This window comes from Gopherus evgoodei, chromosome 4, assembly GCF_007399415.2.
Source record: "Gopherus evgoodei ecotype Sinaloan lineage chromosome 4, rGopEvg1_v1.p, whole genome shotgun sequence".
NCBI lineage: Eukaryota > Metazoa > Chordata > Testudines > Testudinidae > Gopherus > Gopherus evgoodei.
The window spans coordinates 4,052,709-4,068,824 of record NC_044325.1 but is presented as its reverse complement, the minus strand read 5'-3'; the positions used below and the strand labels follow the sequence as shown (position 1 = coordinate 4,068,824).

General features: G+C 43.4%; 1 protein-coding gene across 1 annotated transcript in view; it reads right to left on the bottom strand.

Moving 5' to 3' along the window:
* The window catches only part of FANCM (FA complementation group M), a 157,747-nt gene that overhangs the window by 68,272 nt on the left and 73,359 nt on the right, over nt 1-16,116 (bottom strand). The window contains exons 7-8 of the mRNA XM_030558989.1: nt 7,171-7,302; nt 6,556-6,654 (exon numbers count right to left, since the gene is read on the bottom strand). Coding sequence (XP_030414849.1) covers nt 6,556-6,654; nt 7,171-7,302 — 231 coding nt within the window. The remainder of the gene's footprint in view (nt 1-6,555; nt 6,655-7,170; nt 7,303-16,116) is intronic.

Here is a 16,116-nt window from a genome sequence, read left to right as displayed (position 1 = left end):
GTCTTTCAAAGGCAAATGAATGCTGCTGTGTAGCACTGCAGTACCGCCTCTGTCAGCAGCATCCAGTACACATACGGTGACAGTGACAAAAGGCAAAATGGGCTCCATGGTTGCCATGCTATGGCATCTTCCAGGGCAATCCAGGGAAAAAGGGCGTGAAATGATTGTCTGCCCTTGCTTTCACGGAGAAAGGAATGAGTGACAACATACACCCAGAATCACCCGCGACGCTGTTTTTGCACCATCATGCATTGGGATCTCAACCCAGAATTCCAATGGGTGGGGGAGACTGCGGAAACTATGGGATAGCTACCCACAGTGCAACACTCCAGAAATCGACGCTAGCCTTTGTACATGGATGCACACCACCAAATTAATGTGCTTAGTGTGGCTGCATGCACTCAACTTTATACAATCTGTTTTACAAAACCAGTTTATGTAAAATCGGAATAATCCCATAGCGTAGACATACCCTTAGTTGATGAAAAAATCTAGATACTGATAGCCTTTATCAAATACTACTAGAAGTCTGCAACTTTGGCTTCCTGTGTGAGCTCTCAGCTTACTGAGTAACAGAGCAATAAGATAAGCTGCATACCAGGACTTCCATTACGCTGTGGCAGCATCCAGACTGCAAATTACTGAGTGTTGTAGATTCATACCCTGGCCTGCCATGTAAACAAGCCCCTAAGAGGCAGTTGTCCTGCCACTATTAAAAGGCTCTGCTTTACCTACCATCTTCAGCCAAATGTTTGCTACCTGTAGGATCAGCACGTGGTAAAAGTTGTTCCAGTATAAGAATGAGACCCTGTCTCTCCCTCAGCCCCTTTCCCCTAACTGCCAGTGCTGCTGCTGTCACATGGCTAGCACTGGGAAGTTCCCTTTGCCTCTGCGCCAGCAGGGGTCTTTCAGCTGACAGGCTTCCTGCTCAATGCTTCCCCTAGCAGGGAGTCTCTCTGCTCATGGAGGTGGCCTTTCGCAGAGGCACCCAACCCCTGCAGCAACAGGAGCATCAGACACAGACCCATAGATAAGACACAGGTGATTTTTAAGCCCAATTTAAGAGTCTCAATTAAAAGCAAACAAAAAAATTGAGATATCAATTAAAAACCTTTTCCAAACAATCGTGGCTCCCCCATGAACCATTTATGGCTCTCCAAGGGAGCCACGAGTTATAGTTAGTACGGATTTAACAGAGTGCAAAGGTGGAAAGATGGGTTTTCTTTATTTCTTCCACAGAGAGGCATAGGCTTACAAAAATTCCTTATGTTGGATGCGGTCTGCGCCTGCTGTATTTTACACTGCTGATGTACAAATTCCTCTTCCTCTGACGCTGTCCAGATTGCGGAAAACCGGGGAGATCTGTTGGAAGGATGTCACTTTGCTGTCAGTGTCAATCGCTGTGGTTATGGATAGTCCCAGTGACCTCGCTTAGTTTTAGTTGACACAGAGTTACATGCAATGATGCTTTGGAATTTTACTAGACCCGGGAGCTCTAGGGGGGACTAGTGCGATTGCTTCTTGTCTGCAGGAGGGAGATCACCAAAAGTGTTTCTTGAATTACCGGTATTTAATTAGGCTCTGAAAATCGAGTCCAAGTGTGACTGGTTGCATGCATGTATATCGAGATTACATGGAAGAAATCAAGGTTACAAAGGGTAAAGTGGTGGTTTGGAGCCATTGCAGTGTCACACAGTGTTTAAATATATGTGAGACAACAAGCCTTGGAAACAGCATCACTATTTCACCACAGTATCTCAGTCGACTACTTTTCAAAAGTCTATAGATTAGCAGGATGCCCATGTTGCTAGATTTTCTGATGACGACACTGTGAATTATAAAGGGCTTCCTGATCTCTGACCTTGTGTGATCAACAGGGAAACTACGCTATGTGGGTTTGTCTTTGTTATAAGCATGTGCAAAGTAATTGTCCATGTTTTAATTTGATTGGCCACAAGTGCCACCTGAACTTGCTTTCCGAATGCTGGTTTACACTTCCTGTGGGCTGTTCCTTTCCAGAAGACTTGGACTGAGGAGAAGTGATGGATGGTATGTTGTGACGGATCAATGATACTGATGATGCCCAAGATACGCAGCATATGAATGGCAAACATGGTACAGTAACTTACCCTCTGTGTTATAAAGACTGCTTAATAATTTGTGTACATTTTAATTTTGCATTGTAACTGTAAAATTGTTAATCTCTTGCTTAGAACTGATGCCTAACACACATTATTCCACTCACAAGGGTTCAGAAATCTCGGTCCATACTTAAATATTGGAAATCTTAAACATTTGAATGGAATGAATATCAATTGCTTTTAGAGTTCTGGCAAGCCTCCTGTCCGTGATCTTAAGTAGCCAGGATTTACTGATTTCAGGAAACATTGCAGGGCCAACATGTTACAACCTATGACTCTTCAGAGGTCAAATGAAGGCCAGAAAGGACCATATTATGATCATCTAATATGATCTCTGCATCAAGACAGTAAGTTTCTGTCTGAGCAAAAACATCTTCCCTTAGAAAGATGTCCAGTGTGATTAAAGATCTTAACTAATGAAGAATCTGCTGCATCCTTAGGTAAGTTATTACAATGAATTACTCTCACTGTGAAAAGTGCGTGCTTATTTTCTAATCTGATTTTGTCTAGTTTCAGCATTGGCTCTCATTATGCCTTTTTCTGCTAAATTAATAACTGGTCCTACTATCAGAAATCTCTTCCCCTTGTACTTGTAGACCTGGTCAGTCAGCTCTTAACCTTTTACTTGGACAAACTAAACGTACTGGAGCTTCTTTAGTCTCTCCCTAGTTTTCCAGACCTCAAATAATTTCTGTAGCTCTCTTCTGAAGTCTTTCCAATTTTTCAACATCCCCTTTGAAGCATGGAAACCAGAACTGAACACAGTATTCCAGTATTTATGCAGAACTAATAACCTCCCCTTCTCCTACTTAATATTCCCCAACTTATGCATCTGAAGATTCTGTTCATCCTCTTAGCTCAGACAAGTAGGAGATGAGAAGATGACTGGGTATGGTTAACATTAATTATGAGCTGCTGCTTGGTAGATGAGCTGAGCTGATTAAACTTACTGGATTGGAAATTTAAAATAATTGACACGGTACTCAGAGCACATATCCAGGAGCTTTTTATGTTTGTAAAAGAGAAAAGATTATTTAGCACTACAAACAGCAACTATTGCAGAAAACTGGAAAGTGGCTAATGTTGCACACCCAATTGTAAAAAAAAATTGCTTCTCTTTTTCCGTTTGATTACATAGGAAAAAAAAATCTACAATTTTTTACTTTTGTAGGAAGTTTCAATAAAATGTTTTCCAGACCTAGACGTATAAAATGAACAATAAGATCTTTATAACTGAATAAATCATAATAAGTAGCAACATAGCTCCAGTAAAATTTCTGCAGTCTCTCAAACCTCAACTGTCAACACAAGCCTCTTACTTCTATGGTTATTTGGACAAATTATTTTATGTATTATTGTGCTAAGCATACACCAAAAGCATCAAGCCGTTTTATCTAAAATGGGAAAATTAGCGTTTTACTGACAAAATTATTTTTGTGCTTTTGGCAAAAATCCAATGCTGTTACAGTAGAAAAATCTATAAATCAACAAGTGCATATCTGGCAAAAAGGAACTGAGGGTGGGGGGAATTGACAGTGCCCTATAAACCGCGGCATGTGCGCGCCACTCCAGGGGGTGCCAGAGCCTGTCGTGACTCCTGCTCTTGGACCCACGTCCCTCCAAGGACCATGGCGTCCTCTTCAGTGACACAGCCCTCCAGCTGTGCCACACACTGTGCTCTCCTCTTCTGGGGGACCCTGCAGTCTGCTGTTCAGCCACTTCCCGCCAGTGGCAAACTGCAGTCCGCCATCTAGTCACTTCCCAAGTGGCTCCGGCACTCTCTTTACCCTTGTATCAGGGCCTCAGTCTGCAACTCCCCAGCAGCCAGCCAGGAGCTGTCTCTGGCCTGGTCTACACTACGCGTTTAAACCGATATTAGCAGCATTAAACCGATTTAACCCTGCACTCATCCACACAACGAGGCCCTTTATATCGAGAGAAAGGGCCCTTTAAACCGGTTTCTGTACTCCTCTCCGACGAGAGGAGTAGCGCTGAAATCGGTATTGAAATCGGTATTACCATATTGGATTAGGGTTAGTGTGGCCACAAATAGACAGTATTGGCCTCCATGCGGTATCCAGGAGATACTGGATCTGATCACTGTATGGAGAGACAGATCTGTTCTATCACAGCCCCGTTACACAAGACGAAATGCCAAAGCATTTGAAAAAAATCTCCAGGCTATGATACAGCGTACACAGCACAGTGCTGTGTGACAAGTGTAACGGAAAGGCAAAGAATCAAATGGACGCTTATGGAGGGAGGGAGGGGGTACCGAGGACTCCAGCTATCCCACAGTCCCCAGCAGTCTCCGAAAAGTATTTGCATTCTTGGCTGAGCTCCCAAGGCCTGTAGGGTCAAACACATTGTCCGGGGTGGTTCAGCGTACAGCTCATTAATTTACCCCCCTCCTCCCCCGTGAAAGAAAAGGGAAAAAAAATCGCTTCTTGACTTTTTTCGGTGTCGCCCTATGTCTACTGCATGCATCTGGTAGATGCGATGCTGCGGCAGTGAACAGCTGTATCCTCTCCTCTCCCCTCTCCGGTGGCAGACGGTACAATATGACTGCTATCTGTCGTCATCATCATCCCATGAGTGCTCCTGGCTGGCCTCAAGTGAGGTCGGCCGGGGGCACCTGGGTAAAAATAGGAATGACTCCCGGTCATTCCCAGTAGATGGTACAGAACGGCTGGGTAATAGTCTTCATCATAGCAACTGGAGGCTGAGCTCCATCAGCCCCCTCCCTTTCATATGTAAAGAAAAGATTCTGTACTGCCTGGACTATCATAGCAGCGGGATGCGGGCTCCTCTCCCCTCCACCGCTTAATGTCCTGCCTGGACTATCATAGCAACTGGAGGGCTGCCTCCCCCTCATTTTATCTCAATAAAAAGTCAGTGTTTCTTTTTCCTGCATTCTTTATTACTTCATCACACAAATGGGGGACCCTGCAACGGTAGCCCAGGAGGGTTGGGGAGCAGGGAATCAACAAGTGGGGTTGTTGCAGGTGCACTCCCTAGAATGGCATGTAGCTCATCAGTTTCTGCGGGATCTGACACGGAGCGACTGTGCTCTCTGGTACACTGGTTCTCTAGTACACTTGCCCCATATTCTAGGCAGGACTGACTCTCTTTTTAGATACCATAAAGGAAGGATTGACTCAGGGAATCATTCCCATTTTTGTCTTTGCGCCCCCAGCCGACCTCAGCCAGGGGCACCCATGACAGCAGCAGATGGTACAGAACGACTGATAACCGTCATCTCATCGCCAATTTACAATGGGCATGGCAGACAGGTACAGAACAACTGATAACCGTCTCTGCTATCGTGCAAAGGCAAATAAATGCTGCGTGTAGCGCTGCAGTACCACCTCTGTTAGCAACATCCAGTAGACATAGGTGACAGTAAAAAAAGCTGAACGGGCTCCATGGTTGCCGTGTTATGGCGTGTGCCAGGGCAATCCTGGGAAAAAGGGCGCGAAATGATTGTCTGCCGTTGCTTTCACGGAGGAAGGAATGAGTGACAACATGCACCTAGAATCACCTGCGACACTGTTTTTGCACCATCATGCATTGGGGTCTCAACCCAGAATTCCAATGGGTGGGGGAGACTGCGGGAACTATGGGATAGCTACGGGATAGCTACCGACAATGCAACGCTCCAGAAATCGACGCTAGTCTTGGACCATGGACGCACACCACCGAATTAATGTGCTTAGTGTGGCCGGCGCACACTCGACTTTATACAATCTGTTTTACAAAACCGGTTTATGTAAAATCGAAATAATCCCGTAGTGTAGACATACCCTCTGTCTTCCTCAGCCCCCGTTTTCAGCACTGCTCTGTCCAGGGTGCTGGCAGTTCTCTTGGCACTTCATGGACACAGTCCTTCCTCCCTGGGCTCCCAGCAGAGAACTGCCTTCCTCTGCCTTGCAACTCTCTTTTTATATGGGCCTGATTGGCCCTGACTGGCTACTCTTTTCAGCTCACCTCTGATTGGTTGCCTCCGGCGCAGCCTACTTAGGGCTGCTTTTAACCCCTTTTATGCTAGTGAGGAACACCTGCCCCATCACAAGGATATTTTTTCAAGTGGATAAAATAAAAATACCTAGCAAAATATGCAAGAGTTTCAATCAATTAAAGAATAAGAACATAAGAGCAGCCATACTGGGTCAGACCAATGGTCCATCTAGCCCAGTATCCTGCCTTCCGACAGAGGGCCAATGCCAGGTACTTCACAGGGAATGAACAGAACAGGTAATCATCAAGTGATCCATCTCCTGTTGCTCATTCTCAGCTTCTGGCAAAATGAATCTAGGGACATTTCAATTTATATGAATGAAACAATTAAAGAAGAATATTATGGATTCATACCCAGATAGTGTGATTAGATTACATTCTGGAGACTAACATTTACCTGTACATCCCTTCCAGGATTTGAAGTGTTCTACTACGACTTCTTCTAATTTCTTTAATTTTGGATGACTGTAGATGATTTTATTTTTATTTATAGGTCCTGTAAATCAAATAAGGTCATTTTTAAAAATATACCTTTGTGTCTTTATCTGGAGTAAGTATATACGAGGTTCTGTGAATATTGTTTTCTTATTCTACTTCTCTCTTCCAAGTTTGACAAGCATCAATTCCCAACATTTCCAGTCTAATTACAATAACTATCTAGCACATGAACTTCAGGAAACTCTTACTGAAACGCATATTTGCTAAACCCAGTTTTTCAAGACCTGCACATTACTTTTGTCGTGGTCAAATTAAAAAAGTATTGCACAAGGCTAGTTAAGAGATTATAATAATAATTTATAGTTAATTCTAACTGAACTTCACTGCTTCAGTCCTACAAAACTGTAATTGGAAGGCAGATGAAATTGATTAAATAGAACACGTAAAAGCTGCAATGTAACTACTATCCAGTTTTGTGCTACCTTAACCTTAAAGTGCACTAGGAAAGAGAGAAAATGCTCTTTTAGAAAAAAGCCAGGAAGCAAATATGCTGACATCAAAGGTAAACACTGACCTGTTCTATTGTTGTAAAGAAGATTTCCATTTGCTGAAGTCACAGACGTGTCTGAAAACATGGTTTCAAGTTGGCGATATAATTTCATGAAGTCTTCATTCCGGCTAAGTTCATTCCTGGCACGAGTCAAGCCTTTATAAAAAGATAAAATGGTTTAATATTCAATCTCTTGAGTAATCTTAAAGATTTGGTGTTTTTCTACATATAACTTGAATTTAATTTAGAATCAATTCCACATTTCCTTAACTAAAATACAAATAAAATTTTCTGAAGAAGCTAAAGTTATTATGGAAAGGCTTATGTAACTGGGAGTCAATATTATTTTAGGGAGTGTTAGTGTGTACATACGAGGATTAAATGCACGTAACAGAAGTTTACATCCTGTTCAGGCAAATTAAAAAATTATTATTAAAGAAGTCTTAAGCTTGTCTTTTTCACCAACAGAAATTGGTCCAACAAAAGATATACCTCACTCACCTTGTCTCTTTAATAGCACCCAGTTTATATTAGGAAACTGGCCAGCTGTTGAAGATGCTTTCTGCACTCAGGGACCCATAGCTGAAAACAGCTGAGCTACTAGTGTAAGCAGGACAGTATTATATGTCCTCTTGAATGTTTCTGTAACGGTGAAGAAAAAAGGTTTGTCCTGGTTACCCTAACAGCTGAACTATTGCCAGCACTGGTTCAAGGGAACCTGCTGTGACTGAGGATGTTGTCTGTAAATCAACTTCCAATTGTAGAAAGGGCTTAAGGGAGCAGTGAAACTGAAGAACTCCCTTTATTTATTAAAAATAATGAATGCATACTCCAGTGCATGCATCTACTATACAACAGTACTATAAAAAATGTCAAAGTAAGCATATATGAAAGCAGTACATTGTAAAACTACCGATGCACGAATGTCACAAAACACTAGCATACACATTACTATTTGCTAATCGTTTCTATGATCTGAGGCATTCTGTAAGTTTGTTTTTTTTTAAATTGGTATCAAACTTCACTCTCAGACAGCAGTAACAGCAGTCACCAATAACTCATTTAGTAATTTTGTAGCTTGCATTCAACCATCCAGAAGTGATAATGGTATCATGAATGCAAGATTCATCAATTCATCAAGACTTGAGGAATAAAATGGTAAGAATCAAGATGCTTGGTCTACCCTACAAACTTGCATCAGCACAGTTGCACTGTTGCAGCTGTGCCACTGTAGCACCTCTGGTGAAGACGCTGTAACCCAACAGGACGGAGTTCCTATCAGCTTAACAACTCCACACATCTGCGAGAAGCGGTAGCTATATCAGTGGGAGAAGCTCTCCTGCCGACATAGAGCTGTCTACACAGGGAGTTAAGATAGGTATAACAACATTGTTCACGCCCTAGACTGATGTAGTTATTCTGAAGTAAGTGTATAGTGTAGACCTGGCCAGATTCATATTAGTTTCTTTCTAAATTAATAAGGGCATTGGAAATCCAGGGGCAGACTCAGATGTAAGCCCAACCCCCCTACCACCCACACACAAATCTTTCCGACTTGGGTCAGCAAGCACTCAGGACCTGGTTCCTTGGATCCATCTGGGGAACGTGTAGAGGGATCCAAGCCCTAGTCCCACTGTGATCTGGGTCCAAGCCCTGTCATTTTGCAGTGTGGATGCAGTTCAAGCCACAAAATCAAGTCAGAAGGTCTGCATAGTGCAGTATGGACATGCTAGCATGGTTGAGAGACCTGGGTCCCACAACTGTAGACACAGGTTTACAATGCAATGTGGACACTCAAGCATGGGCTTGGAAATACCAACTCCACAAGCGCAGGTCCCACAGACCAGGGTTTACAACACAGCGTAGACATACTCTAAGTGGTTAAAATATATTGTGTATCTCACTCCATGCATCTGTTTGTTCCTGCTCCCTTTCTAGATAAGTGGTTCTCAGCTTTTTCCATACCATGGCCCCATGTTACAAAAGAAAGTTTATGAACCAACATTCCTTTCCATCTAGCCACAAAGAAAGGGTGGGTGAGGTTACTCACCAATAACTGTTATTGCTTGAGAGTGACACCCCTGCACACTCAGACTTCTGTGACTGGCATCTTCTGGCATGGAACTGCACAATCATCTTGAGAGCCACTCTGACCAAGGTTCCAACCAGCCCTCAGTTCATTGCCAAATTTTGGAATTATTGACTTGAGACTCAAAAGAAGTGGAGGAGAGTTGGTGAGGAGTGGGAATATGCAGAGGCGACATGCTTAAAGAATAGTTACTGGTAAATCTCTTTTCAAGTGGCTCTGCATTGTCCCATTTGTGGGAGATTAGTGAGCAGTACCTCTCAGAAAATGGATGAGCAGTTCCAGGTGAACAAGAACTTAAAAATGAACATCATCTTTGGATGACAGATCAAGAGAGTATTAGAAGTGCCCACAGTCTTGCTCTCCCAAATCAGACCTCAGTGAAGGACAACATTTTTTTTTTGCTTTAAGAACATACAGTTTGTCAAGTAACAGTTTTTCAATTTCTATTAAAACAAACTAGTAAAACTAGTAAGAAGGCCTGTAATATGGGTGCTGGGTTCAGATTAGTTAATATCTTTTGATATAGCCAGGTAATTGTACATGGGGAAGTCATAACAAGGGCATAAATGAGACTTGGAAAATACAGACAGGTTAGTGGCCTGTACAAGATGGAAACAGATGGCTTGAGACTGAAAATGGGCATGAGGACACTGACCAAATCACATTTCTCATATGCTCTACAGTTTAGGGAGTATTTGCCATCTGGCCTGTATCTAACTAAGTCTGTGGGCTGAAACTATGACTATGAGGAATGCCTTCTTCACAGATATCTGCTGAATGGTACAGATGACACTCTGACAAACCAGAGGTCCCAAGAGCTTTGTGAAACAAGACTCCAATCTCAAAAGCAGAAAAAGAGATACATGAAGCAGAGGAAATAGACCGGAGAATCACACTGTCGCCAGGAAAAGGCAAGTCTACGTGATTGGAGACTCTTTACTGAGAAGAATAGACAGGCCTGTAACTAGACCTGATCGGGAGAACAGAAGGGTGTGCTGTCTGCCAGGGGCTAAGATACAGGATGTGGACCTGAGGCTGAATAGGATCCTAGCGGGAGCGGGAAAGAATCCGTTGATTGTCCTTCATGTGGGAACGAATGATACAGCTAGTTACTCGCTGGACTGTACCAAGGAGGATTATGCCAGACTGAGGAAGACGCTCAAAGAAATCGAGGCTCAGATGATCTTCAGTGGGATTCTGCTGGTTCCTAGAGCAAGGCGATGAAGGAGTGACAAGATTATGGCGATCAACAGATGGCTCAGGCATTGGTGTTACAAGGAGGGCTTTGGGATGTACGGTCATTGGGAAGCGTTTACGGACAGACAACTGTTCGCTCAGGATGGACTTCATCTAAGTAAGGAGGGAAATAGAATTCTAGGATGGAGGCTCGCCGACCTCATCAAGAGAGCTTTAAACTAGGAAGTTGGGGGAGATGGTTGGGAGATGTTCAGAAGATCTCCACGCCGGAATATAACCTGGAGAGGGAAGTAAACAAAGTGAGAGGGGATACCCTTGCGGACCAAAGAATTGATCCAAGGAGGAATAGTGGAGTAGAAACCAGATTAACGGGTGATGCTGGTGGTAGAAGGTCTGTGCACGACGGGGGAAAGAATGTCATTGACGCTAAACACCAAAAATTAAAATGTCTGTACACTAATGCGAGGAGCCTAGGTAACAAGATGGAGGAACTGGAGCTACTGGTGCAGGAAGTGAAACCGGATATTATAGGGATAACAGAAACCTGGTGGAATAGTACTCATGAATGGAGCACAGGTATTGAAGGCTATGTGCTGTTTAGAAAAGACAGGAAGAAAGGCAAAGGTGGTAGGGTAGCCTTGTACATCAATGATAAGATTAACTGTAATGAAATAAGAAGCGATGGAATGGATAAGACAGAGTCTGTCTGGGCAAAAATCACACTGGGTAAAAAAGCAACTAGAGCTTCCCCTGAGATAGTGCTTGGGGTGTGCTATAGACCACCGGGATCTGATTTGGATATGGATAGAGACCTCTTTAATGTCTTTAATGAAGTAAACACAAAGGGGAAATGTGTGATTATGGGAGACTTCAACTTTCCGGATATAGACTGGAGGACGAGTGCTTGCAAGAATAATAGGGGTCAGATTTTTCTGGATGTGATAGCGGATGGATTTCTTCATCAAGTAGTTGAAGTACCTACGAGAGGGGATGCCATTTTAGATTTGGTTTTCGTGAGCAGTGAGGACCTCGTAGAAGAAATGGTGGTAGGGGATAACCTTGGTTCGAGTGATCATGAGCTGATTCAGTTCAAACTAGATGGAAGGATAAACAAATGTAGATCTCGGATTAGGGTTTTCGATTTCTCCAGGGCTAATTTTAAAGAATTAAGGAAATTAGTTAGGGAAGTGGATTGGACGGAGGAACTTGCGGATTTAAATGCAGAGGAGGCCTGGAATTACTTTAAGTCGCAGCTGCGGAAATTGTCGGAAGCCTGCATCCCAAGAAAGGGGAAAAAAACCATGGGCAGGAGTTGTAGGCCAAGCTGGATGAGCAAGCAACTCAGAGAGGGGATTAGGAGAAAGCAGAAAGTTTACAGGGAGTGGAAGAAAGGCGGGATTAGTAAGGGAAGCTACCTTGGTGAGGTCAGAACATGTAGGGATAAAGTGAGGAAGGCTAAAAGCTGCATTGAACTGGACCTTGCAAAGGGAATCAAAACCAATAGTAAAAGGTTCTACAGCCACATAAATAAGAAGAAAACAAAGAAAGAAGTGGGGCCGCTATACACTGAGGATGGAATGGAGGTTAAGGACAACCTAGGCATGGCCCAATATCTAAATAAGTACTTTGCCTCAGTTTTTAATAAGACTAGTGAGGAGTTTAGCAATGATGGAGGGATGATAAGCGGGAATGTGGATATGGAGGTGGATATTACCGCAACTGAGGTAGAGGCCAAACTTGAACAGCTCGATGGGACAAAATCGGAGGGCCCGGACAATCTCCATCCGAGGATATTAAAGGAACAGGCGCGTGAAATTGCGAGCCCGTTAGCGAGAATTTTTAAGCAATCGATAAACTCGGGGGTTGTGCCGTACGACTGGAGGATTGCTAACGTAGTCCTATTTTTAAGAAAGGGAATAAAAGTGATCCGGGTAATTATAGGCCTGTTAGCTTGACGTCTGTAGTATGTAAGGTCTTGGAAAAAATTTTAAGGGAGAAAGTGGTCAAGGACATAGAGGTCAATGGTAATTGGGACGAATTGCAACATGGATTTACTAAAGGTAGATCATGCCAAACCAATCTGATCTCCTTCTTTGAGAAGGTGACGGATTACTTAGATAAAGGAAATGCGGTAGATCTAATTTACCTCGATTTCAGTAAGGCGTTTGACACGGTTCCGCATGGGGAACTGTTAGTTAAATTGGAAAAGATGGGGATGAACATGAAAGTTGTAAGGTGGATAAGGAACTGGTTAAAGGGGAGACTCCAGCGGGTCGTATTGAAGGGTGAACTGTCAGGCTGGAAGGAGGTTACTAGTGGAGTCCCTCAAGGATCGGTTTTGGGACCGATCTTATTTAACCTTTTTATTACTGACCTTGGCACATAGAGCGGGAATGTGCTAATAAAGTTTGCGGATGACACAAAGTTGGGGGGTATTGCTAACACGGAGAAGGACAGGGATACTATTCAGGAAGATCTGGACCACCTTGTAAACTGGAGTAAGAGTAATAGGATGAAATACAATAGTGAAAAGTGCAAGGTCATGCACTTAGGGATTAATAATAAGAATTTTAGATATACGTTGGGGACGCATCAGTTGGAAGCAACGGAGGAGAAGGAGGACCTTGGGGTACTGGTCGATAGCAGGATGACTGTGAGCCGCCAATGTGATATGGCTGTTAAAAAAGCAAATGCGATTTTAGGATGCATTAGGCGAGGTATTTCCAGCAAGGATAAGGAGGTGTTAGTGCCATTATATAAGGCGCTGGTGAGACCCCATCTGGAATATTCTGCAGTTCTGGTGTCCCATGTTCAAGAAGGATGAATTCAAACTGGAACAGGTCCAGAGACGGACTACTAGGATGATCCGAGGAATGGAAAACGTGCCTTATGAAAGGAGACTCAAGGAGCTTGGCTTGTTTAGCCTGGCCAAAAGAAGGCTGTGGGGGGATATGCTTGCTCTATATAAATATATCAGGAGGGTTAACGTTAGGGAGGGAGAGGAATTATTTAAGTTTAGTTCTAATGTAGGCACGAGGACGAATGGGTACAAACTGGATATCAGGAAGTTTAGACTTGAAATTAGACGAACGTTTCTAACCATTATGGGAATGAAGTTTTGGAACAGCCTTCCGAGGGAAGTAGTGGGGACAAAAGACTTATCTGGCTTCAAGACTAAGCTTGATAAGTATATGGAGGGGATGTTATGATAGGATAGTTTAATTTGGGCAATTGATCTTGGATTATCACCAGATAAGTCTGCTCAATGGTCTGCGGGGAGATGTTGGATGGGATGGGAACTGAGTTACTGCAGAGAATTCCTTCTTGGGTGCTGGCTGGTGAGTCTTGCCCACATGCTCAGGGTTTAGCTGATCGCCATATTTGGGGTCGGGAAGGAATTTTCCTCCAGGGCGGATTGGCAGGGGCCCTGGAGGTTTTTCGCCTTCCTCTGCAGCGTGGGGCATGGGTCGCTTGCTGGTGGATTCTCTGCAGTTTGAGGTCTTCAAACCAGTTTTGAGGATTTCAATAACTCAGTCCTGGATTAGAGGTTGTATAAAAGTGGATGGGTAGGGTTCTGTGGCCTGCCTTGTGCAGGAGGTCAGACTAGATGATCACATTGGTCCCTTCTGACCTATGAGTCTATGAGTAAATATCCCAGGACAGCTACAGCCATATCATGATGCCCACAGCACAACCACATGTGTTACTAGGAGCAAATCAAGTTTCCTTTGGTGTAGCCATCAAAGCAAAGCAATTACCTCAAGCGACCTTAAGAGCCTCAGATCAAACCATCCATAATACACGTCGTAGTAAGGTGAGCAAGGACTGTTGCCCCTAGATTGCAAGGGTAAAAACTGAAATCACAGCCCGTGTAGCCTAAATGAACTCAAAACAGCTCTGAATGTTCAAAACATAAGTGATGGCAATGTTAAAAGCAAGAGGTTTGTTTGGTCCAACGTTCCTGCTTTTTGATAGGATCCACTGAACTTTTGGAGAGCACATGAACAATCCAGAAGTCAGAGTGTGTCAACCACTGGAGACTCAGGCTCTAAAAGATTTTCTTACTCAGTTTGAAAACAAAGATCAAGTGAATTGAGAAAACACATCATATTCAAAGACAAACCCTGGTAACGATTACTAACAACATCTTGGCTCCATGCCAACTGATCTGCAGACAGATCTCCTGAACCAATAGGATCAAAGAGAATACACAGAGGAATTCCTGGTTCCAGCCCAAGAGAAGGGGCTTCTGTCAAGGACATCAGGTCTTGTTTGACCATGTATCAGAACTGGAGACAATGAGTGGTCTCCTTGCCTAGTCAGGACTACTCTCCTTGTAGTACATAGTACCTGAACAAAATCTAAGACAGACATCTGTGTCACTGTATGAAAACTCTCTCAAAGTATCTGCCTAGACATCTCCATCCTACACTACATGACTATTTGGCCAAAGAGAAAGCTTTCATCTGGGACCAGCTCCACAAACCTTGAAAAGGTGGGGGTGGGTGGCAAGGTAAATATCCCAGTCCACTATCTGGAAATATTCCTTTAGAGATGGTAAGGGAGGTGAGAAGGGAATTTCCTTATATGCATGTGTTACCTTCACCTTTTTCATCCTGAATGATCTGAGATTTAAGTGGTTCAGTTGTAAGTAGGGTCAAGAAGAAATAAAGGTTTTGTAAATCAGTGTTGTGAAGAACACAGATGTAGCCTGGGTGCGGTATCACCCAGTTACACTGTTAAGGAGCCTGTCTGTGGGCCAAGGGCCAGATGCAGAAATGAATGAAAAAATGCCCTGACATCTGAGAGAGAGGTGGTCAGAATAGCCAGGTTTTCTTTAATTTTTATTTTTTAAAGGTGCCATTTAAAGCAAAGCATCTCCTGGAGACCTGAGGTTAGTTGTACTGATGTAACAGGGCTGGAGACTGTCCTGTGAAAAGAGGCGATATAAATGCCAGTGTTGATTTATAGGTTGTAATTTTCAGCTACTGTGTTGCCTAGGAACAATTCCTTAATCACAGTTGAGAATGAGAACTTCACAAGTTAAGTGCTTTCCACTGGGCACTGTCAGTACTTGAGTGTGCAGGCTCAGGAAAGTTTAAACAGCAAGAACTCTTCTGAGGCACCTGTGCCTGATATTAGACTGCCTGCTGTGCTCAGATGGAAGACAGGTTGAGGAAGGATGTTCCAGAAGTTAGAGCCCTAGCCTATGACTTGAGAGACCTAGGTTCAAGTCCCTTCTTGTATGACCGTGGGCAAGTCATTTATCTTCTCTGTGCCTCAGGTCCCATCTGTAAAATGGGACTTACAGAACTTCCCTACCTCACAGGTGAGTTGTGAGAAAAAAATACATGAAAGATTGTGATGTGCTCAGATACTACGTAATATGTAAGTACCTAAGATAGGATGAAAGTCTTAATGGCACTGCAGAAGAATAGGTTCCAGGGCTAGAGCACAGGAGAAAACGTACCTGAAGACTCACTCCAATTGGAACAGAGGGATTTGGTGCCCAGGCAGCAAGGTCCCTGTAATGGCTGCCAAAGTTTCTTTTTAATTTATTAAAGTACAGCATCTTAGAAACTCAGGGGTTTCAATGAGCAGTTCATTAGACATGAATAGAAAAAAGCATGCCAGTAGTGATGCAGCATTGGCTGATGACAGTGGAGTACACTCCAGGAAAGCTC